The sequence below is a fragment of the Hylobates moloch genome, unplaced genomic scaffold, assembly GCF_009828535.3.
Source record: "Hylobates moloch isolate HMO894 unplaced genomic scaffold, HMol_V3 SCAFFOLD_8, whole genome shotgun sequence".
NCBI lineage: Eukaryota > Metazoa > Chordata > Mammalia > Primates > Hylobatidae > Hylobates > Hylobates moloch.
The window spans coordinates 37,775,925-37,801,062 of NW_026652283.1; the positions used below are offsets into that span (position 1 = coordinate 37,775,925).

A 25,138-nucleotide genomic window follows, 5' to 3' on the forward strand; every position below is an offset into this window, starting at 1 on the left:
AACTGAAGATAGGATATTCTTTCTCCTTTTCCTCTTTAAAAAATTATTTTGATTTAAAAAAACCGTATTACTGAAGCATAGAGACATGGGGAGAAATTATGAATGATTCCTCAGCCTGAATAAAATCGTATGTTTCATTAAGGCAACAAATATTTATTAAGGACCTACTATTTGCCTGACATTCAAGTGAGGTGGGGGGCACACAAGTAGTAAATAAATAACAGACTGGGCAAAGAGCTACCAAGGTAATACTGTAGTAGACTAACAGGTGCCCCACCATAGATGGGTGGTCCGGAAAAGGCGTCTCAGATGTCTTTCGTTGAGACGCAAAAAGAAACGGGGGGGTAGAGAGTAAGGGGAGGGTGGAGAGGAGAGAGAGGGTTCCTGGCCAAGGGAACCAACCAAAAGCAGAGAAGCTCCAAGTCAGAAAAAAGCAGCGGTTGGCCCGTTGGGGGAATTGGAAGCCGACCAGTATAGCTGTAGCACAGGCGGGGCCCATTTACGCCGTGCGTTTTCACTCTGGAAAGGAGTTTGGGTTTTCCAAGTGTGACGAGGCGCTATTAAAGAGTTTTAAACATGGAAATTACTCGATCTGATGTTTGTGTAGTGTCCTGTTAGTCATCTTTTCCAAATTATAATACATTTTTTTTCCTCCTAAAAATGGTCGTTAAAGCAGCCTAGGACTTAGGTCAATTGCGGTGGTCACTTGACCGCCTGGGAGGAGGCGGCGCGTGGGGCGGCTCGGACTGGGCGTGGCGGGGGGCTCAGGAAGGAGGGTGGCCCTACCCCAGCGGGCTCGGTTCGGGGCCTCCGCGGCAGGTCTGGGTCCTTCACCCGCCGGCTCCAGGTAGGCTACTCCTCAGGTAAGCCCCGCCGCCAGCTGCGACGTCGCCGCAGATAGGCGCCGCCCCCAATCGTGCGGCGCGAGGAGTCCTGCCCCTCCGCGTTGTCTCCGACCGGCACGGCCCCGCGGGGGACGGCCGAGCGCGCCGCATGTGGCCCGGTTCCCGGACACCTCCCCGGCGTCCTCCGCGCCGGCCGCTCCCGCCTCGACGTCGCTCCGGCACGGCTCGGGACCCAGAGGCGAGGCGAGGACGCCGGGCAAGCCAGGCAGCGGAACTGACGCCGGCGCGCTTCCGGGGCGGCCCCGGGCAGGTCAGCGGCGGTGGCCCGCAGTCGTGGAGGAGCGGTGGGAGCGTCGGCGGCCGCGGGCGATGCAACTTCCGGACGGGACTCCCCTCTGTCCGCGCCTCACATCTCCCCTTCCTCTCGCCTAGTCCCGTGCCGTTTTCCGTCCGCGACTCTTCCGGCCCAGAGCTTTCGGAGTGCGGTTGCTCAGGGGAAGCCGTCGCCGCCCCCGCCTCGGGGCCGAGTGAGAGTGCCCGTCGCGTCGCGCCGCGCCGCGCCGCGTCGCCCCCTGGGCCGCCTCCTTGCCCCCAGTGGCGGGCTCCGTTCTCCCTCGAAGCACTCCCCCCAGCTCCATGAATGGAAATCGGCTCCGCAGGTGAGTCAGAGTCGCTGGGCCAGGTAGGCGATGTCACCCACTGTCCTCTGAGCATCCCTGCTCCTCCCGCCCGGCCCAGGTGCGCGAGGTGAGCGTCGGGCGGGCATCCCCCGGTCTCCCGCCCTTCGCCCTGCTCCCCCGCGACCTCCCCGCGGCCCAGCCGCAGTTCCCCGGAGGCCCCTGAGTCGGCGAAACTGCGAGGCGGGGAAACGCTTGGAGGGTTTAAGTTTGGGGTTATCTAGGCGGTATTACTCTTTGCTGGAGTACCCTTCTTCTAGACTTTAGAATGGTTTGCCATTGTCTAGTTGGAGTGCGTGTCCTTTAGCCAGGTTGTGTGCTCCGTAGAGGCTGGGCAGCCAGCCAGCTCCCTTACCTACCTCTTAGGGTAGTTGTGAAGATACACTGAGATAACGGATAACTTCAGATTAAGTTCGAAGGAGGTGTTGGTGCAACGTTAAATTCAACATGGCATTGCTCCTACCCTCGAGTTCTTTTCTGTTGTTTGTGGCAGCATGGTAGATAGTTTCTGAGGAGCTTGGAAATGTCATAGCAGCCTGGATCCCTGCTTATACGAGGAGGTGGATCTTAAAATTGCTGACAGTATTTTTTTTTTTTCATTCTCTATTCCTTAGAGAAGTAGTTGTCGTATTCCTGGAAATTTGGAATTTAAGAAAACTGCTTTATGTCTGGGGGGAAGAGCAGCAGTCTTGCAGTCTTAAGAGAAAGTTGCAACATGGATAGTACTTGTCCTTAAAAAAGGAAAAGTATTGTTTATGGTTCTAAAGTAATTAATTCAGGGACAGAAAGGTGTTGCATAACGGTTTGCCTAACAAATGATCGTGCTTGGCGTGTTAAATTTGAAAGTATGCTTCAGACGATCACAAGTTCGTAAATTAATTTTCAAAATATTTGCGAGGCTGTCTTGTTACTAATGATGTTACAAGTTCCTGAATTCCATATCTCTTTTTGCCGATTTGATATAAGAAAAACTTGTGTAAAAGAAACCAGTGACATAACGATAGCTAAGAACTTTGTTGAATAGATTGAATATTAAGTGTCAAATGGATGCAAAAAAGCACTCAAACTGGGGAGGTGAGATGGGGAGAGAGTTAAAAAAAATTTTTTTTTTTACAAATTTTGTTACATGGAAATTTCGCTAATCAACTTATACCTTATCTCTTTTTCCTGCTCCATTGTTCGCTTTCCCTCATATCGTCTTAAAAACAGAAAGTCTGTCTGGATTGTGAAAAGATTTCGACTCTTAACTCAGTTTTGATTTGTGTATTTCTAAACTGTCCTGCCCTTTTTAAAAAATTATGATACTACTGTTTTACTGTACAGGAAATGTGATTATTTGGGACCATAGGTGATCTTTGTACGTAACTGTCCTGTTGTCAAGTCTGGAAAACAAATCATGAAAGTCAGACCCTTTATTAATCATCCTAAAACTTTTAAAGATGTTTCAAAAAAGTTTTTAAAGTTTTTTCTTTTTCTCCTTAAGGTTTTTCATATGATATTGTACCCATATATATGGGCAATGTCTTAGAAAATATTTGTAACATCAAACCACCTAGTCAACTGGTACAACTAGCCAAGTACAGCTCAGAAAATACATTTTACCTCTTCTTTTTTGGGTGTCCCATTGCTGAAATGGATACCCATTTAGCTGTCTTCACATTTGGGGAAGTGTGTAGTTAGATTATCAACTATATGCTTGGGTCTCTTGAAAAGTAAAGTTTTTTTTTTCAGTACAGTTTATACATGATTGAATGTAGCCTAATAATGAAGATAAGCTATACTTTGGCTCAAGATTGACATTATCAGAAACAAAATTTTCATTATTCCTGAGACTTGTATATAATTGGTATGCTTAGCGTAAAGTTGAAAGCATAGCTGTGCAACTAAATTTTAAATACATAATTTAGGCTGGGCGTGGTGGTTCATGCCTGTAATCTCAGCACTTTGGGAGGCTGAGGAAGGATGATCGCTTGAGCCCAGCAGTTGGAGACCAGCCTAGGTAACGTAGTGAGACCTGCCTCTACAAAAAACAGAAAAATTAGCTGAGAATTGTGGCACATGTCTGTAGTCCCAGCTACTTGGGAGGCTGAGGCAGGAGACTGGATTGAGCCCAGGAGGCAGAGGTTGCAGCGAGCTGTGATCACGCCACTACACTCCAGCCTAGGTGATGGAGCAAGACCTTGTCTCAAAAAAAAAAAAAAAAAAAAATCATCATTTGACATGTATTTTGATTTTAAAATTTTAGTATAAATGTTCTGAAAAAGTCTATTGAGTCAGTATTGAATCTTGGCTTTCCAATTCTGTCGTAAGTTTTTCTTTTGTGTGGAGATTCTTAGGAATCATCTTGTGATAGGATATTTTAAATTCTAGTTGTTTGGTGGATACATAGAAAACTGTTAAATTTATTTACATTAGGGAACCTCGAACACAAATACCATATAAGTTAGTATTTGTCTGTTCTTTCATATGAAATATTTTAAATGCTTTTTAAGGATATCTCGTGCAATCTGCTGATTTAGTACCATCAGAACTTTGATTTAACAAAAAAAGGCAAAATTAGTTAAAAATTAATCAACAGTTTAACATCTGTGTCTGTGACTCTTTAGTTAGGGGAACATCTGATGAAACACCATTTTTTATGGTCTAATTACTGCTGAACTAAGAGTATAGGTTATGTTTCAGTTCTAAATAAAGTGGGAATAGGGAGCTGCAAAAATGCTTGATGATATTACTTCTCCTGAGTACTCATTTTTTAGGTCCATACTATTCTAGTCTGTGTTTTCAGATACTGTTAGACTACCGTTTAGGACAGAGGAACTATACTTTATAATGGAAGAAAAACATTTACTTTTACCTTAAATTAATGACATGCAAATTGTTTGATGTTTGGCGGAAGTTTTATACAGTCTTGCAAAAGTGAATGGACTGTTTCTTTCTTATTTATACTTTTAAATTCGTGTCTGAAAATAGTTGTTTTAGAGTTCTGCATTTATTTAATAATAAAAGTTTTAGAAAAGTTACTTGGAACCAAGTTCCAAAGGAATAAAAGTTGCATATATGGGAAGCTAGAACTAAATCAAGACTGGGATTTGAATGATGTAGATAAAAATTATGGGTTAAAAATACCTACTAAAATATATAATGCCATCAGGGTCCCAATTTAGTATTTAAAACAATCTTCTTTTTATTTATTTATTTTTTTTGAGATGGGGTCTTGCTTTCTCTGTCACCCAGGCTGGAGTGCAGTGGCGTGCTATTGGCTCACTGCAACCTCCGCCTCCTGGGTTCAAGTGATTCTCTTGTCTCAGCCTCCTGAGTAGCTGGGATTACCGGCGTGCACCACCATGCCCAGCTAATTTTTTGTATTTTTAGTAGAGATGGGGTTTCACCATGTTGGCCAGGCTGGTCTTGAACTCCTGACCTGAGATGATCTGCCTGCCTCGGCCTCCCAGAAAACAATCTTCTCTAATAACTTTGAGAAATGTTTTTGTTGTTATATAAATTTTCTCACTTGTAGTTCTTTGCCTTGAAGGAAAAAATCAAATTAGTGCTCTGTCTGTGGGCATGAATCTTGAAAGTGATAAGGGTTTTCCTACTGGGTTGTCACTTAAATTTTGGCTTGTGCTGCCCTGGAGTGACCATTATGACTTAAAAAAAAAATATTTATTGCACTTGACTGGCAGTGGGACTTATAAAAATGTGCAAGATTGTTTTGATATTTGGTTTAGAATTTCTCTTTCAATGAAGGGACTCCGAGGGAAAACAGAAAATGAGACATAAAATAAATTTTTCCTTCTAAAAAAAGACTTAAGGGAAAAAATGTATAGATAACCTTCAAATATAATTCAGTTATATGAAGACGTTTACAAAATTACCCACAATTCTATCAGCCTCATATAACCATTCTTTACATTTTTAAACCAAATTCTAAACTAATCTGTTTAGTTTTTTAAAAATTAAGGAATTAAGTTATTTAGGAAAGCCATTTGAATGAAAAGATACCTAGATGCTACTTCATTTTGCTTTTTTGGAGAATTGTATGTAATAAGTTGGTAATTTAGAATTAATTTATATTAGTTTATATCTTCCAATGGGAACATTGCGTTTTTTAGTTACTGCCTGGCCTGACAGTATGCAAAGAGGCCTGGGGCCCTGTAAAGGGGACATTTCCTGGAAGAATTCTCTGTTGTATATGGAAAAACCCTGGCCCAGAGTAGATTTCTTGCCAAATTGTCTAAGCTGATGGATTCTAGTTGAATACCATTTTGCTTTATAATATAGCCATCTAGTTTCACATCGGTTTCTATATTCTTAAAATACTTGAGGATCTACCTGAAAGATGAATTAAAATATTGTTAATCTAACAAAACATATTATCTTACAGTACTTAAAACTATAATCTTAAAAAGTAATTTATAAGTTTTTGTTGTTGCTAATGGGTAGGAGAAAAAAGACCAAAGTGATAATTCTGTTTTCAGGAAGGTGAAACTAAAAAAGATAATTTATTTAAGATCAGTATCCTTTCCAGACCTGTGTAGTCTCAGACTGTTGAGATGAACAGCATTTACCAGACATTCCTACCTTCTAATTCAGTTGTCTTGGATACTGAATAGACCCTCATTCTTGGCTCATTAACAAAACAGATGTGAGAAAGAATATTGTGCGGTTTTTCAGCCATAATGGTTATGCTGTTAGGATACATGAACAGCCTTTCTGTATTTGGAGTTTCTGTGGTTTTCTGCCATTATCTGTGTTAATATTAATGACTTTCTTTGGCTAGCCACTGCTTAAAAAAAAAAAAACCAACTATTGAGATTCAGCAAAACCTTGTCACACAACTGATGCTTTCTCTTATACATTAATGTGGGCATTTTGTGGTTTGATTATAATAAAAAAATGTGTACATTAGTCTGAAATGTCAGCTTAAGGAAATGAAGAATTCCTTGTTTTTTGTTTGAGTCAGAGTTTTGCTCTCGTCACCCAGGCTAGAGAGCAATGGCGCGATCTTGGCTCAGTATTTTTAGTAGAGACGGGATTTCACCATGTTGGCCAGGCTGGTCTCGAACTCCTGACTTCAGGTAGTCCACACACCTCGGCCTCCCAGAGTGCTGGGATTACAGGCATGAGCCACTGCGCCTGGCCTAGAATTCCTTGTTTTACATCAGCCAGTTATTTTATACATCATTTCCAAATTGTCAAGTTCTTGGGAAATCAGAACGTGGTATCTACAGTCTATTGATGTGAGATATTTTTAGATTAAAAAAACATTTTTTGTAGAGACAGGATCTTACTATGTTGAGCAGGCTGGTCTTGAACTCCTAGGCTCAAATGATCCTCCTGCCTCAGCCTCCCAAAATGCTGGTATTACAGGAGTGAGCTACCATGCCCACATATTTTTAGGTTTTTCATTTGTAGAAGAAATTTTACAAGAGTGTGTTCTCAATTGTAAGCTTACATAATACTACCTTTGAGTCATTACTAATACTTGATATTTTAACTGATTTCTGAATCTTCTAACAATATGAGAGAGACATAGTATTTCTGTGAACTTTAAAAATGATGAAAGAATAGATGGCAAAATGGGCTCTTACTAATAACAAGGGAAATGTCCCCTTTTATTTTCAAGGGAGGAAATGCCTTTAAAAATTTTTTCTCACTCCTGTAATCTCAGTGCTTTGGGAGGCCAAGGCAGTGGATCAGCTGAGGTCAGGAGTTCGAGACTAGCTTGACCAAAATGGTGAAACCTCGTCTCTATTAAAAATACAAAAAATTAGCCAGGCATGGTGGCGGGTGCCTGTAATACCCACTACTCGGGAGGCTGAGGCAGGAGAATCCTCTGAACATGGGAGGTGGACATTGCAGTGAGCTGAGGTCACGGCATTGCACTCCAGCCTGGGCAACAAGAGTGAAACTCCATCTCAAAAAAAAAAAAAAAAAAAAAATTGTTTCCCAGCCAGATGCGGTGGCTCACACCTGTAATCCCAGCACTTTGGGAGGCCGAAGCAGGCAGATCACGAGGTTAGGAGTTCAAGACCAGCCTAACCAACATGGTGAAACCCCATCTCTATTAAAAATACAAAAAATAGCTGTGCATGGTGGCGTATGCCTGTAATCCCAGCTACTTGGGAAGCTGAGACAAGAGAATTGCTTGAACCTGGGAGGTGGAGGTTGCGGTGAGCCAAGATCGCCCCACTGCACTCCAGCCTGGACCACAGTGCGAGATTCTGCTCAAAAAAGAAATAAATTGTTTCACATACTGCCACCTGATAAGCTTAACCCTCAACTGGCTGGATGTTCTATAAGTGGTTATTTAATTGTAGTGAGCCTAATAATAAGTGCAGTATGTTTGGACAGATTCATTGAATGAAAAAGTGGAATTAGCAGGTGGGAGGTTCCTGAAGTTCCATGCTGTTTACTACGTAGCTTTGCAGACTTAACATGTATAAAATCAGAGACATTTCATTAAGTCAGATTTTGAGATCAACACAGTATATTTCTTTTTCCAAAACAAAAATGTATTCTTTTTTTTTTTTTTTTTTTTTTTGAGACGGAGTCTTACTCTGTCGCCCAGGCTGGAGTGCAATGGCATGATCTCGGCTCACTGCAACCTCTGCCTCCTGGGCTCAAGCAATTCTCCTGCCTCAGTCTCCCTAGTAGCTGGGATTACAGGTGCCCGCCACCACGTCCAGCTAATTTTTGTATTTTTAGTGGAGATGGGGTTTCATCATGTTAGTCAGGCTGGTCTTGAACCAGACCTGATCTCAGGTGATCCACCCTTCTTGGCCTCCCAAAGTGCTGGGATTACAGGTATGAGCCACCGTGCCTGGCCCAAAAATGCATTCTTTTTCTGATTATAAAATAATAACTACATGTTTATTACTTTAAAAAACAAACGATATAAGAATGTTGCAAATAGAAGATGAAAATATGAGCCTATCCTCCAGATAAAACCATTGTTAACTCTTTCTTGTATATCTTCCCAGACATCCATCCATCTGTCCATATATTTATCATACCAATTGTTTCTAACCTCCTTTTTCCACTTAGTAATGCGTCGTAAATATCTTTCATTACTTACATCTATGTAACAGTAAAATAATTTATACTGAGTACGTAGCATTTAATTTTATCTGTATATTGATCAGTCTCATTGATAGTGGTTTAGATTTTTTCCAGTTTTTTGTTATTATGACTAAAACTTTGTAAGTATTCTAGCACATATGTCTTTGTATACTGGTCCAGTGCTTGCTTTTGGATAAATTGTTAGAAGTAGAATTATTGAAACAGTATTCCATGAATATTAAAGAAAATGTTCCCAGTGAAAATCTATAATTCGGTAATTGGCTATAGTATATGTTATAGTTGATTTTGATTTATTCACTGCTTGTTTTTCTTCATCAGTCACATTTGCTGTAGGCTATTGTTTAGCTTTAGTGACTTTCCAACTGTTACATATTGGATTACTAGATGAGTGAACAACAGGGACACATGTATGCTTTGGAAATGTATGGTTTTATGTTAGAAATTTAGTTTGGTTAGTTATTATCCAGTACATACAATAACTGCTGAAAGAAAAGTTTGATATGGAGAGAAAGTCCAGATAGTGCTTTGTATTTCTGTGTAGTTATATTTCCGACTCTAGTGGGCAGTATGTATTTGTTAAATAACTAAAATATGCTTCATTGGAAGTATAATTCATTGTATTGACAGAATTGTTTCATCTGCTAATTTACATTAGAATATTTTCTGGATACTAAACTTGATTAGTATCTATAGAGTTCTGTTCATTGCTTATTCATGCAACAGAATTTTGCTTTGTGCCAAATTATTTAAAAAGCACCAGGTAAAATAATGACAATGGAGAAAAAAACTGACAGCGTGATATAGTGTAAAAAGCATGGGTTTTAGAGACAGATTCTGGCTCTTAAATTAACTGAAATTTATTAATGATTTGTCGGTATAGGTTTGAGTACAAATGTACTCCTCTTGTAGAGGATGTTGATAGTAGGGGGTCTGTGTGTATGTCAGGTCAGGAGGCCTGGGACATATGGGAAATCTCTACCTTCTGTTCAATTTTGCTAAAACTTCTCTCAAATAGAAGATGAAAATATCTAAAACTTCTTTAAAAAATAGTCTGTCAGAAAAAGTTAACTGCTGCTTTGGGCAGTGCATTTAATCTTCCTTAACCTTAATTTTCTTATCTGTACAATGGGATAGTAAAAAGAGATGACACATGCAAAGGAAATGGCCATTTCTCTCTTTTTTATGATATTTTACTATAGAGAATTTAGGATGTATACAAATAGGCAGAACTGTATAATAAACTCTATTGTACCCACCACCCAAACGCAGTCATCAACCCACGTCCAGTCGCGTCTCTTCTACTTTTCCCTTTTATATTTTTGAAGCATACTCTAGATATAATGTGATTTTATTCATATTTAGTAGTAACTATAAAAGTTATGGACTCATGATATAGTACCATTATCACAGCAAAATAATAATCACTTATAAAATTTTCTAATCATTGTTCAAATTTTTACTTGTCTCACATATTTTTTAAACTGTTTGCCTTAAAAAAAAAATTTTTTTTTTTTTTTTTGAGATGGAGTCTCACTCTGTTGCCCAGGCTGGAGTGCAGTGGCGTGATCTCAGCTCACTGAAAACTCCACCTCCAGGGTTCACACCATTCTCCTGCCTCAGCCTCCTGAGTAGCTGGGAGTACAGGCGCCTGCCACCACGCCCGGCTAATTTTTTGTATTTTTTAGTAGAGACGGGGTTTCACTGTGTTAGCCAGGATGGTCTTGAACTCCTGACCTCAGATGATCCGCCCGCATCAGCCTCCCAAAGTGCTGGGATTAGAGGCATGAGCCACCACGCCCAGCCTAAAAAAAATTTTTGATTCAAAATCCAAATAAGTTCTACACATTGTGATTGATCGATAATGTCTTTTAAGTGTCTTAATCGGTAAGTTTTCTCTCCTTGTTTGTCTCCTCTGCAATTTATGGGTTGTTTGTCCTTTTAGAATTTTTCACGATCTGGATTTTGCTGGTTCCATCTTTACAATGTAATTTAACATAATCCTTTGAATTTCCTGTAAACTGCTAGTGGATCCAAGGGCTTGATCAAATTCAGGCCATTCTTTTTGAACTTACTACAGTTGGGTTTTTGTCCCTAGCACTTCACTGGAATTGTTTTTATCAAGGTCAGCAAAGACTTAGCTAAACCCAGTAGTTCCCAAATCTTCATTTTATTTCATCCACATCTAATGACATTTTCTTCTTGAAACACTATTTTTCTCCATTTGGTTTTCAGGGTACCACTCTCTCCAGGTCCTCCTCCAACCTTGTTGGCTGTTACTTTTCCAGTTCCTTTGCTGTTTTCATTTCCCTAATTTCTAAATATTGGGAGTATCCTTGGGGTTAGTATTCTGTATCCATGCCACAGTCTGTCTGATCTCTAATCCAGTGGTTTTAAATAACACTTATATACTGAGGACACCCACATTTACACCTCCAGCCTGGACCTCTCCCCTGAACTCCACACTCATCTAACTGCTTACTATTCATCTACTTGTAGACACCTCAAATTTAGCATGTCCTTAAAATCCTCTTGATATCCTCTCCAAACTTGCTACTATCACTGAGTCTTTCCTATCTCAGTAAGTGACACTTCTGTTCTTTCAGTTGTACAGACCAAAAAGCCTTGAGAATGTTTCTCCTCATACCCCACATCTAGTCCATTTAACACTTCTTGTCAGGCCTACCTTCTAAATGTTTTCCACATCCACATCACTCCCCTAACTGTACTACTGTAGTCCTAGCCAACATTATCTTTCACCTAGACAGCCACATAGTCTGCTGACTGGTCTCCCTGCTTTTGTACCCTTATGTATAATTTTTCATACAGCAGCTGGAGTGATACTTAAAAAAAAATTTAAGTCAGATCATAACACTTTTTCACTCAGAACTCGGAGGGCTGACACTAACTAACTTCAAGACTCACGATAAAGCTACTGTAATCAAGATAGTGTGGTATTGGTGAAAGAAACGACTAATGGAACAGAACAGAGTCCAGCATGGCAGGTTACAATCCCAATTCTCCTACTTACTAGCTAGAAAAATTTTAGGCAAATTATTTCAGTTCTCCTCATCTGTAAAATTATTCCTTCCTTTATAGGGTTGGTATGAAGATTAAATGAGATAATGCATGTAAAAGCACCTAGCAGGCCAGGCTTGGTGGCTCATGCCTGTAATCCCAGTATTTTGGGAGGCCAAGGCGGGCAGATCACTTGTTCTCAGGAGTTCAAGACCAGCCTGGGCAACATGGTGAAACCCTGTCTCTACCAGAAATACAAAAACTTAGCCCTGCATGGTGTAAAATAAAAGCACTTAGCACATTGCCTGAGACATAGTCAGAACTTGATAAATTTTAGAATTTGTGGATTTTCTAATTTGATCTTGATAAGTTTCATAAGAAAGAGGCAGGTCAAGTATTATTTTCATTTTTTTAGATCAGGAAACAAATTCAGGGACAGTATTTGGTGACGGTCAAATGATTAGATAATTGGCAGAGCCAGTACTAAGGGCTAGTATGGAATTTGTACAGTATTACTTATCTCAGGCTACGATAGGAAAGATTATGCCCTCTGAAGAGATTTTTAAAAAAACACAAAGTAAAATTTAAAAACAAATGATTCAGGCAGCATTTTAGTCTGTTTTCATCTACACTGAATAAAAAGTTATTGTTAGTCCAATTTTTTATTCCTGATACAAACTCATTCTTTTGATATATTGTTGGATTTAATTTAACATTTTGTTAGGATTTTTGCATGTATATTCGTGAATTAGATTAGCTTATGATTTTCCTTTTTTATAGTGTTTTTGTCAGGTTTTAGTACCAGAATTTCTCTGGCATCATAAATTGTATTGGGGTGTGTTTACTTTTTTTCTGTTCTCTGGAAGTGTTTGTATAACATCGGTATTATTTTTTTCCTTAAATGTTTGGTATAATTCTCTAGTGAAGCCATCTGGATCTGGAATCTTTTTGTATGTGTGTGGAAGTATTTTAAATTGTGGATTTAATTTATTTGGAGGACTTTTAATATTTTTTTAAATGTAATTTTTAGTTTATTCAGATAATAGTTTATCTATCATTTGAATTTTGATTAACAAAGCTGTATTTTGAGCTTCAAAAATTTAGTGCTGGACATCACTTAGGTTTTCTTTAAATTTTTTTGATTAAAAAATGTAGAATATACAACCATTAAATTTACCATCTTAACCATTTTTGTGTACAGTCAGTAGTGTTCTGTACATTCACAGTGTTGTGGAGCCAATCTCCACAACTCTTTTCATTTTCTATAACTGAAACTATATCCATTTAACAACTCCCCATTTGCTCATGTCTCAGCTCCCAGTGACCACACGTCTACTTCCTGTTTCTTGTGAAATTGACTACTCTAGGTACCTCATGTAAGTGGAATCGTATAAATCATATAGTGTTTGTCATTCTGTGACTGGTTTTTTTTTTTTTTTTTTTTTTTGAGACAGAGTCTCGCTCTGTCTCCCAGGCTGGAGTGCAGTGGCATGATCTCAGCCCACTGCAGTCTCCACCTCCCGGGTTCAAGTGATTCTCCTGCCTCAGCCTCCCAAGTAGCTGGTGGCTACAGGTGCACACAACCACACTCAGGTAATTTTTTTGTATTTTTTTGGTGGAGATGATGTTTCACCATGTTGGCCAGGCTGGTCTCAAACTCCTGACCTCAAATGATCCTCCCGCGTTGGCTTCCCAGAGGCACAGGTGTGCCATGCCTATCTTTTTTTTTGGGGGGGGGGGGGCAGAATCTCGCTTAGCTGCCCAGGCTGGAGTGCAGTGGTGCAATCTTGGCTCACTGCAGCTGCTGTCTCCCAGGTTCAAGCAGTTCTCCCGTCCCAGCCTCCCAAGTATCTGGGATTACAGGCACCTGCCATCATGCCTGGCTAATTTTTGTATTTTAGTAGAGACAGGGTTTCACCATGTTGGCCACGCTGGTCTTGAACTCCCAACCTCAAGTGATCCACCCACCTTGGCCTCCCAAAGTGCTAGGATTACAGGCGTGAGCCACCACCCCCAGCCCTTTTTTTTTTTTAACAACAACAACAAAAAAAAGACAGGGTCTCGCTCTATCACCCAGGCTGGAGTGCAGTGGCATGATCTCGGCTCACTGTAACCTCCACCTCCGGGGCTCAAGCGATTCTACCACCTCAGTCTTCCGAGTAGCTGGGACTACAGGTGCACACCTGGCTAATTTTTTGTGTTTTTGGTAGATACAGACGAGTTTTTACCATGTTGCCCAGACTGGTCTTAAACTCCTGAGCCCAAGCAGTCTGCCCACCTCGGCCTCGCAAAGTGCTGGGATTACAGGTGTGAGCCACCATGCCCAGCCTGTCTTATTTCACTTAGCATAATATCTTCAAAGTTCATCATGTTTTAGTGTGTGTCAGAATTTCTTTTTTAAGGCTGAATAATATTTCATTGTATGTACATACCACATTTTGTTTATTCATTCATCCATCAGTGGGTACTTACGTTGCTTCCACCTTTTGGCTATTGTGGCTAATGCTGCCCTGAGCATGGGTGTACAAATAACTCTTCAATCAGTTCTTTCTGCTTTCACTTCTTTTGAGTGTATACCCAGAAGTAGAATTGCTAGATCACATGGCAATTCTATTTTTCATTTTTTGAGGAACCAGCATACTGTTTGTTTCAAAGTGACTGTACCATTTTATAGTTCCACCAACAGAGGATTTTTCAAATTTGATGAATAATACTCTTTTTTTTTTTAAGACAGGGTCTTGCCATTTTGCCCAGGCTAGTCTTGAACTCCTAAGCTCCTAAGCCTTCTGAGTGTCTGGGATTACAGGCACAAGATGCTGTGCCTGGCTATATAGTACTTTAGTGTATCAGTAAGTTTTATTTCTCTAGGAATTTGTCTGTTTCATCAAACTGTCAAATTTATTGACACAATGTTTGCAATGTCTTCAGTAGCTGTAGTGATTTTTTTTCACTTCTGTTATTAGTTAAGCCCTTTTCCTCCTTTTTAAAAGAAATCAGTGTTGCCTAGATTTTATCAATTTTATTTACCTTTTTTTTTTTGGTAAGACAGAGCCTCACTCTGTTGCCCAAGCTCAAGTGCAGTGGTGCCTTAGCCTCCTAAGTAGCTGGAACTACAGGCCTGCACCACCACGCCTGGCTAATTTTTGTTTTTTTTTTTTTTATAGAGACAGGGTTTCACCATGTTGGCCAGGCTGGTCTTGAACTCCCAACCTCAGGTGATCTGCCCACTTTGGCCTCCCAAAGTCCTGGGATTGCAGGCGTGAGGCACTGTGCCCAGCCCATTTATCTTTTTTTTTTTTTTTTTTTTTTTTTCTTTTGTGATGGGGTCTCACTCTGTCACCCAGACTGGAGTGCGTAATCTTGGCTCATTGCAAGCTCTGCCTCCCAGGCTCAAGCTATCCTCCCAGCTCAGCCTCCTGTGTAGCTGGGACCACAGGTGTGCACCACCACACTCAGCTAATTTTTTGTATTTTTGGTAGAGATGGGGTTTTGCCTTGTTGCCCATGGTGGTCTTGAACTCCTGAGCTCAGGCGATCCACCTGCTTTGGCCTCCCAGAGTCCCAAAGTGCTGAGATTACAGGCATGAGCTGCCATGCTTGGCCTGAGATACTTATTGATTCTGTACTTTCTTGATTCTTTTTCATTATACATTGCTTCTTATTTTACTCCTTTCTTTTCCTTTTTTTTTTTTTAAATAGAGACAGGTTCTCTCTCTGTCACCGAGTCTGGAGCGTCGTGTTACTATCATAGCTCAAGTGATCCTCCTACCTTGGCGTCCCAAAGCACTAGGATTCCAGGCATGAGCCACCATGCCCTGCCCTTTCTTCTACTTTCTTTAACTTTACTTTGCTATTGGTCTCACACTCTTTAGGTCTGACTTGTACTTGCTCATGGACACGTTGGTTTGTGTGATTGTTATTCCTTCTCTCTGCCCTTTCCAGAACAGTTTTCCAGAGGCATACAGTTTTCTGTGTTTATTTTTAATGAAGAGAGGAAATCTGGGATGACAGAAGTTGAAGTGTTAGAAATGATGTCATCTTGCAGAACTAGGTTTTAGCCATTATCAGCTGTACTTATAATTCTAGTATACTCTGGTTGACAAGGCTTTGGAATACAGCTTGTAACCGTGACTCTTTTTTTTCCCCTTTCCCCTGGCAGGACCCGCTGGGGCCCAGCCCCTACTCATGGTGCCCAGAAGACCTGGCTATGGCACCATGGGCAAACCCATTAAACTGCTGGCTAACTGTTTTCAAGTTGAAATCCCAAAGATTGATGTCTACCTCTATGAGGTAGATATTAAACCAGACAAGTGTCCTAGGAGAGTGAACAGGTAAGAATCATGAAACTGCAAAGATCTTTTGCTATTTTTTCCTTAGTAATTATCCATGTTTATTTTGTATATCTGAATAACAATTACAATGTGTAACAGTTTGACCAAAAACGTCTGGTAATTTGTTTTAAAATTGATTGTACTTCAGGGGTGTGATAGTGGGAAAAAAAGCTTTGAAATTATTTTATTATAACACGAGCTCACATTTTCCCTGTGATAATAGAAAAGGTCCAAGTTATTTTTACATGCTCCTGAAATCAGGCTGCACATCATGAACACATCATTTTCCTTGCTGTTAGGTAATATGTCCGCGCTTGCCTTTTTCTCCTCACCTCCCTTATGTACCACTTTCATAATATTCCCTTTAAGATGATGGTGGTGATGATAGCAGTGAGGGGTAGAAATAGTGGTTTCATGCTTTCTTTTCTCCTTTCCCAATTCCCAACTGTTTCTTACTATTATATAGGAATAAGTACAGATGGTATATAAAGATTTATCAGCCTGCTTTCAGTAAGCTTCCTCTTGCCTCCCCCAAATGCCATTTATTTATTTTGAGACGGAATCTCGCTCTGTCGCCCAGGCTGGAGTGCAGTGGCGCAATCTCGGCTCACTGCAAGCTCCGCCTCCCGAGTTCATGCCATTCTCCTGCCTCAGCCTCTCCGAGTAGCTGGGACTACAGGCGCCCGCCACCACGCCCAGCTAATTTTTTGTATTTTTTAGTAGAGACGGGGTTTCACCGTGGTCTCGATCTCCTGACCTCGTGATCCGTCCGCCTCAGCCTCCCAAAGTGCTGGGATTACAAGCGTGAGCCACCGCGCCCGGCCCCAAATGCCATTTATATTCCTGGATGTGGTTTCGGTAATACAGGAAATATAAGAGGAATTTATGATTGGGTATATACTATGTCTATTTGGATTTTGTTTTTAAAAACAAAGACAACACATTTTTTAAAAATGTGATATTCAGTTTAGCATTTTGGTTTCTATGATCCCAGCCTTTTCTTATTCATTAAATGTTATTAAGAGTCTTCATTTAAGACATTTAAGAAAAAGAATGTTGTTTCTCTCAAGAAATTTGTAATTTGGTAGAGGAGATAAGACACATAAGAAGTATGAAGGTCTTTTTCTTGGACTTGTCATCCTAATTGTTAGTATTTCTGTTATGCCTGAAAGTGAATGAGCACTAAAAGACTTTGTGATAATATGTTAAAAACAACAACACCTCTAAGAATGTTGTAATTAACATGTGATGCAGAGTTCTTTGTGAGGTCGGGAAGACTCATAGAGTATTACAGTTGAAAGGAACCTCTTAAGAAGTTAACTAATCCAATACCCTTTTTATTTATAGCTGAAATCCAGAAAGGTTAAGGGATTTAGTCAAGAACACATGTTTCAAGTAGGAAAGGTGAAACCAGAACTCCAGAATCCTGACTTGGTAGTCATTAGGAAGTATTTTGTAAAGGAAGAAGTTAATCTAAAACAATTGGTAAAATTTTGGTTAGCTGTAGTAAAAATAACATACATATAATTTTATTTATTTATTTATTTATTTTTGAAGGAAGAATAGCAGTAACAAAAGCATAATGGTTGAGAAGAACCATATTGAGTCTGAACCAGGCTTAAGGGGAAGGTTCTTTGCATTACATGTTAATTACAACATTCCTATAGGTGGTTTTTTTTTTAACATGTTATCAGATACTACTTTAAGATCCTATCTGTGAATAGATGACTCCTAATCTTGCTGTAGCCTCTACCTCTTTCCTAAACTTCAGATCGACACCCAAATGTTCCTAAAGTGAACAACACAAGTCAAAACAGTAGTGCCCTACTCTTCTGTGACCTCGTAGTACTTGATGTATGCTTCCATTATGGTGTTTTTAGTGCATTGTGGTTATTTATTTTTCTCCCTTTCCCCAGTATAACCCCTTCATGAAAAGTAGTGTTTTTATCATCTTTGTCACCCCATGTCAGCTCAGTGATTGGCACATAATACTCAGTAAAGTGAATGAAGTGTTTATAAAATGGCATGAATGTGATGGTAGGGGACAGGAAAGAAAGCTGGATGTTCTAGAGGGCTGTTTTCCTGCACATGGATTTTTCAGTGCCGTACTCTTATCCTAGATCTTAGGCTAGTCTTGGTCTTGGTCTCCCTTCACTCTCTTTTATGTCTTTCTGTGAACCGTCATCCACTTATGGGGACTTAACTGACTTGTGCGGTACTCTCATAGAGATTCCCTTTTTCTTGTTTCTCAAAACTGGTTCATTAATGTGTAGATTTGAGTGAAGGATAATCCTGACCCTTCTGGTAGATATTTACATTTTAAAAAGGCATTTATTAGCTGAGCCGTGGGCCTGTAGTCCCAGCTACTCTGAAGGCTGAGGCAGGAGGATTACTTAAGCCCAGGAGTTAAGGCTGCAGTATGTTGTGATTGTGCCTGTGAATAGCCACTGCACTCCAGCCAGAGCAACATAGTGAGACTACGTATCTAAAAAATAAATAAATAAAAATAAAAAGGCTTTAGTTAATCTAAGTAAAGATCTGGGGCTTGAGGGATGTCAATTCAAGTTTTTTTAGTATGCCAGATGAGTTACAAGGAAATGATATGGTGGCAAAAATATTAAGTAAAAGGAACAGAATTTTTTTTTTTTTTTTTTTTTTTTTTTTTTTTTGCGACAGAGTCTCTCCCTGTTGCCCAGGTTGGAGTGCAATGGCGCGATTTCCGCTCACTGCAACCTCCGCCTCCCAGGTTCAAGCAATTCTCCTGCCTCAGCCTCCCGAGTAGGTGGGATTACAGGCACCTGCCACCACGACCAGCTAATTTTTTGTATTTTTAGTAGTGATGGGGTTTCTCCATGTTAGCCAGGCTGGTCTTGAACTCCTGACCTTATGATCCACCCCCCCTCGGCCTCCCAAAGTGCAGGGATTACAGGCGTGAGCCACTGCGCCTGGCTGGAACAGAATTGTTTATTAGATTTATTCTTTCTCCTGCCTAATATTTTTGTTTTATTTTTTGGTAGGGGGTAAGTAAAGGAACATTTGTGTATTTTATATATGTGTATATAAAGTTGTGTAGCATAGAATTTCATATGTATATGCTCAATGTATTAAGTTCGTGAGAAAAATATATGTCATAAATTGGTGTGGTACATTCTGGTTTTAACTTACGATTCTTTTGACATCCTTAATTACATTACATCTTTAGGTTGCTTTATGTTGCATTTTTTTGACAGTACCAATAATTTAGATTTGTAATTTAAATGTTTCCAAGTGGAAAGTTTTTAAATTTTTCTCATGTAAAATTTTAGTCATTTTTATCATGTTTTTGAGTTTTTATTTAATTTATTATTATTATTTTTATTTACTTATTTTTTTGAGATGGAGTTTCACTCTTGTTGCCCAGGCTGGTATGCAATGGCACGATCTCGGCTCACTGCAACCTCCATCTCCTGGGTTCAAGCAATTCTCCTGCCTCAGCCTCCCAAGTAGCTGGGATTACAGGCATGTGCCATCATGCCCAGCTAATTTTGTATTATTAGTAGAGATGGGGTTTCTCCATGTTGGTCAGGCTGGTCTCGAACTCCCGACCTCAGGTGATCTGTGGGATTACAGGCTGACTACCGACCGGCCCAATTTTTATACAATTTTGGACTTGTTTGGTTCTAAAAAGGATAATCAGTTTTTTTTTTTTTTTTTTTTTGAGACAGAGTCTCACTCTGTCGCCCAGGCTGGAGTGCAGTGGCGCGATCTCCATCTCCGCTCACTGCAAGCTCCACCTCCCAGGTTCACGCCATTCTCCTGCCTCAGCCTCCCGAGTAGCTGGGACTACAGGCGCCTGCCACCACACCCGGCCAATTTTTTTTTATATTTTTAGTAGAGATGGGGTTTCACCGTGTTAGCCAGGATGGTTTCTGTCTCCTGACCTCGTGATCCTCCCACCTCGGCCTCCCAAAGTGCTGGGATTACAGGCGTGAGCCACCACGCCCGGCTACTTATTCCATTTTCTTCAGCTGACTTGCTTTTGTCTTCAGTTTTTACAGTATTACTGCATGACTAGTCAGTTAAAACTTGGTGGTCTTCTGAAATTGATGTGGTGGCTCAGTTCCTGTGCTTCAACAACTGGAATTCTAGGCGTTAGAAGGAACTAGATAGAACTTAACAATTCCTTTTCAGTATTAGCAAAACAGTTAAGGGACAAAATGCAGTGGTTCAGTTATGTCTAATTTAACTTATCCAAAATATTAAAACAAAACAAATTGTTTTATTTCTTTTTTTAAAAGTCAGGATCTTGATCTGTCTCGCAGGCTCTGGAGTGCAGTGGCACAGTCATAGCGCACTGTGTTCTCAACCTCCTGGACTCAAGTGATCGTTCCACTTAAGCCTCCTGAGTAGCTGGGACTACAGGCACCACCACACCAAGATCATTTTTTAAAAATTTTATTTACAGGAGAGGAGGTCTCCCTGTGCTGCCCAGGCTGGTTTTGAACTCGTGAGCTCACGTGATCCTCCCAAAGTGCTGGGATTACAGGCATGAGCCACCATGACCAGCCTTACTTCGTTTCTTATTAAAGATTTATATTGGCCAGGCGTGGTGGCTCACACCTGTAATCCCAGCACTTTGGGAGGCTGAGATGAGCGAATCACGAGGTCAGGAGATCGAGACCATCCTGGCCAACGTGGTGAAACCCTGTCTCTACTAGAAGTACAAAAGTTAGCTGTATGTGTTGGTGGGCGCCTGTAATCCCAGCTACTCGAGAGACTGAGGCAGGAGAATTGCTTGAACCCAGAAGGCAGAGGTTGCAGTGAGCCGACATCGTGCCACTGCACTCTAGCCTGGCAACAGAGTAAGACTCCGTCTCAAAAAAAAAAAAAAATTATATTGTTGCCTTCTATAAAGTAATAGTGATTCTCCTCTAAATGATTTAAATGTTTTAATACTTAAATTATTGTGCATGAATGAAATTTTTCTTGTCCATATGCCACATGAACAAATATTTGGCACTAAGGCATTAATCATAATAGTAGAAGGATGTATTATAGCCAAACAATTGCCACTTTAGTTGGAGTCTTTAGACACAATATCCAGGAAATGCTAGTGAATCATTTTGTGGGTCAACCTTTCTACAAATTTATTCTTTAGATTTTCTGTCCATTGCTTTTTTTGTCCTTTCCTCACCCCCTTTTGTGTTGGGGGGCCAAGTGGGGGAAGGAGATTATTTCCTTCATTCTTTTCCCCCATTAAATGATTTTGATTGAAAGTAAGCTTTTGTTAAAAGAGTATGTATGTTAAGTGTATTTCAAATGTTACTAGTTTCTAATAGGTGAATGGTCTCAATGACTAAAAAACAAATATTTTTCAGAAACATTATGACCTACAGTATAAATTCTGTAACTTGAGATTTTATGCTAGTTTGTCCAACCTCTAAATACACCTTGAATAGATAGTATATGTATTTATTCAAAACCATTAAATAATGGAATAAATACATGTTAAAAATTATGTATACAACATGATTATAACTGCAATATGTATTTTCAAACATGAATAAAAATTTGAAAGTATCTTAAAATAGTAGTAGATTGTGGTTGCATTTTTATTTTATTTATTTATTTTTAAACAGAGTCTCACTCTGTTGCCCAGGCTGGAGTGCAATGGCACATTCTCAGCTCACTGCAACCTCCGCCTCCCGGGTTCAAGCAATTCTCCTGCCTCAGCCTCCCGAGTAGTTGGGATTGCAGGCACCCATGCCCAGCTAGTGTTTGTATTTTTAGTAGAGTCGGGGTTTTGCCATGTTGATCAGGCTGGTCTCGAACTCCTGACCTCAGGTGATCCACCTACCTCGGCTTCCCGAAGCGCTGGGATCACAGGCATGAGCCACCACATCCAGCTGTGGCTGCATTTTTTTGGCTTAGTTTTCTTTTACAAGTTAAACATCATTTTTACTACTGTTACTGTTAATATTCTATGATTAATAACATGCCAAATATTTCTGCATATTTCATATTGATATAATGTTTAATGCTGATGATTGAGTTCTATTTTATTTATTTATTTTGAAACAGGATCTCGCTCTGTCACCCAGGCTGGAATGCAGTGGTACAATCACAGTTCACTGCAGCCTTGACCTCCCCGGGCTCAAGCAATCCTCCCACCTCAGCCTCCTGAGTAGCTGAGACCAGGAGCATGCCTGGCTAATTTTTCTACTTTTTGTAGAGACAGAGTTTTGCTATGTTGCCCAGGCTGGTCTCAAACTCATGGGTTCAAGACATCCACCCACCTTGGCCTTTCAAAGTGCTGGGATTATAGGCATGAGCTACTGCACCCAGACAGATGATTGAATTTTAGAAAGAAAAAAGTAAATCTATATTGATCAATTTTGGCTTTTTAAGTGGAAATCTCAGAGCAGCAATGTGTTTAAAGAAACTCCTTTTCTGCTGTTAGGAATTTCATTTTTATAGTGTTATAGTTAGATAGTATGCCAAGAGGGGGCATATTTCATTTTAAATAACTTGATGGATATATAATTTACATGCCATAATTCACCCGTTTTAAAATGTACACCTCAGTGTTTTTTAGTATATTCCCAGAGAGATTGTACAGCCGTCACTTCAGTCTAATTTTAGAACGTTTCATCCTCTCAAAAAGAAACCCCATACTCATTAGCAGTCACTGCCCATTAGTCCCTCCCCACAGTCCTTGCCAACCACTAATCTACTTTCTTTCTCTGTAGATTTGCCTGTTCTGGGTCTTTCTTTCTTCTTTTTTTTTTGACAGAGTCTCGCTCTGTCACCTAGGCTAGAGTGCGGTGGCGCGATCACGGCTCACTGCAACCTCTGCCTCCTGAGTTCAAGCAGTTCTCCTGCCTCAGCCTCCCGAGTAGCTGGGACTACAGGTGCCTGCCACCATGCCCGGCTAATTTTTTTTTTTTTTTAATTTTTTTTTGCACACAAAAACAATAAACATTTTCTAAAAATACATACAAACAAAAAGATGCGTATCAAACATATTAGGAAGGTTGCACATGGGAAGTCGGGGAATAGAAATGGGGGGCGGGAATTAAAATAAATGAGTGAGGGACTTTATATGGATCAGTGATAATAACTCAATCCTCTATTTGACAAAGAAGAAGGAGAAGGAAGAGGAAGAAAAAGAAAGTGGGATAAAGGATCAGAAAGGGAGGAAAATAGAAAAAATTAGAGTATGACTCCAGGGTAGACCTGTTTTGTTGTCACTGAGTTGGTTGGTTGGTTTGTCTGTTGTATTTTTCATATGTTTCGCCATGTTGGCCAGGCTGGTCTCGAACTCCTAGCCTGAAGTGATCAACCCGCCTCGGCCCCCCAGAGTGCCAGGACCACAGGCGTGAGCCACCACGTCCAGCCCCCATATTGCTTCTGGCCTCCGTGGTAGACCTCCCAGACGGGGCGGTCAGGCAGAGGCGCTCCCCACATCCCAGACGGGGCGGCCGGGCAGAGGCGCTCCTCACTTCCCAGACGATGGGTGGCCGAGCAGAGGTGCTTCTCACTTCCCAGACGATGGGTGGCCGGGCAGAGGCGCTCCTCACTTCCCAGACGATGGGTGGCCGGGCAGAGGCACTCCTCACTTCCCAGAAGATGGGTGGCCGGGCAGAGACGCTCCTCACTTCCCAGACGATGGGTGGCTGGGCAGAGGCGCTCCTCACTTCCCAGACGGGGCGGCCAGGCAGAGACGCTCCTCACTTCTTCCCAGATGGGGCGGCCGGGCAGAGGTGCTCCTCACTTCTTCCCAGACGGGGCGGCCGGGCAGAGGCGCTCCTCACTTCCCAGACGGGGCGACCGGGTAGACGCGTTGCTCATTTCTTCCCAGACAGGGCGGCCGGGCAGAGACGCTCCTCACTTCTTCCCAGACGGGGCGGCCGGGCAGAGGCGCTCCTCACTTCCCAGACGATGGGTGGCCGGGCAGAGGCGCTCCTCACTTCCCAGACGATGGGTGGCCGGGCAGAGGCGCTCCTCACTTCCCAGACGCCCGGCTAATTTTTGTGTTTTTAGTAGAGGTGGGATTTCACCATGTTGGCCCAGCTGGTCTCAAACTTCTGACTTCAAATGATCTGCCTACCTCGGCCTCCCAAAGTGCTAGGATTACAGGGGTGAGCCACTGCATCTGGCCGGATATTTCTTATAAATGGAATCATATACCATGTGGCCTTCTGTGACTGGCTTCTTTTTGCATACTGATTTCAAGGTTCATTCATGTCGTAGCATGTATCAGTGTATTCAGGCACTGCATAATGTTTCAGTCAATTACAGACCACATACATGATGGTGGTCCCATAAGATTATAATATCATATTTTTACTGTACCTTTTTATGTTTAGATACACAAATACCACTGTATTACAGTTGCCTACAGTATTCAGTATAGTAATGTGATGTACAGGTTTGTAGCCCAGGAGTAATAAGCCATACCGTATAGCTTAGATGTGTATATGGCTTAGATGTGTGGTAGGCTCTACAATCTAGGTATGTGTAAGCACACTCTATGATGTTCACACAACAGAATGATAATGCATTTCCTGGAACATATCCCCATCGTTAAGTGATGCATAACTGTACTTTATTCCTTTTTATTGCTGAATAATATTCCATTGTATGGATATAATACATTTTGTTTATCCATCATTTGATAGACATTTGGGTTGTTGCCATTTTTGACTACTACAAATAATGCTGCTATAAACATTCATGTACGGGATTTTGTGTGGACATACATTTTCATTTATGTTGGATATATACCTAAGAGTGATATCATATGATAACTCTATATTTAACCTTTTGAGAAACTACCAGACTCTTTTCCAAAGTGGCTGCACCCGCCAGACATGGTGGCTCACGCCTGTAATCCCAACACTTTGGGATGCTGAGGCAAAAGGATCACTTGAGTCCAGGAATTCAAGACCAGCCTGAGCAATATAGCAAGGCACCATTTCTATTAAAGAGAAAAAAAAAAAAGAAGACAGTGTCTGCACCATTTTACATTCCCACTGGCAGTGTATGAAGTTTTCCCATGTTCTCACCAATATTTGTTATTATTTGTCTTTTTAAAAATTACAGCCATCCTAGTGGATGTGAAGTTGTATCTCATTGTCGTTTTGCCTTGCATTTCCCTGATGACTGATGTTGAGCATTTTTCATGTATTTATTGGTCATTTGTGTGT

At 40.9% G+C, this 25,138-nt stretch overlaps 1 protein-coding gene across 1 annotated transcript in view; it reads left to right on the forward strand.

The window, feature by feature from the left end:
* The first annotated feature begins 790 nt into the window (after positions 1-790).
* Positions 791-25,138, forward strand: part of LOC116472417 (protein argonaute-3-like) — a 41,749-nt gene continuing 17,401 nt past the window's right edge. The window contains exons 1-2 of the mRNA XM_058442213.1: positions 791-863; positions 15,779-15,950. Coding sequence (XP_058298196.1) covers positions 15,805-15,950 — 146 coding nt within the window. The 5' untranslated portion in view covers positions 791-863; positions 15,779-15,804. The remainder of the gene's footprint in view (positions 864-15,778; positions 15,951-25,138) is intronic.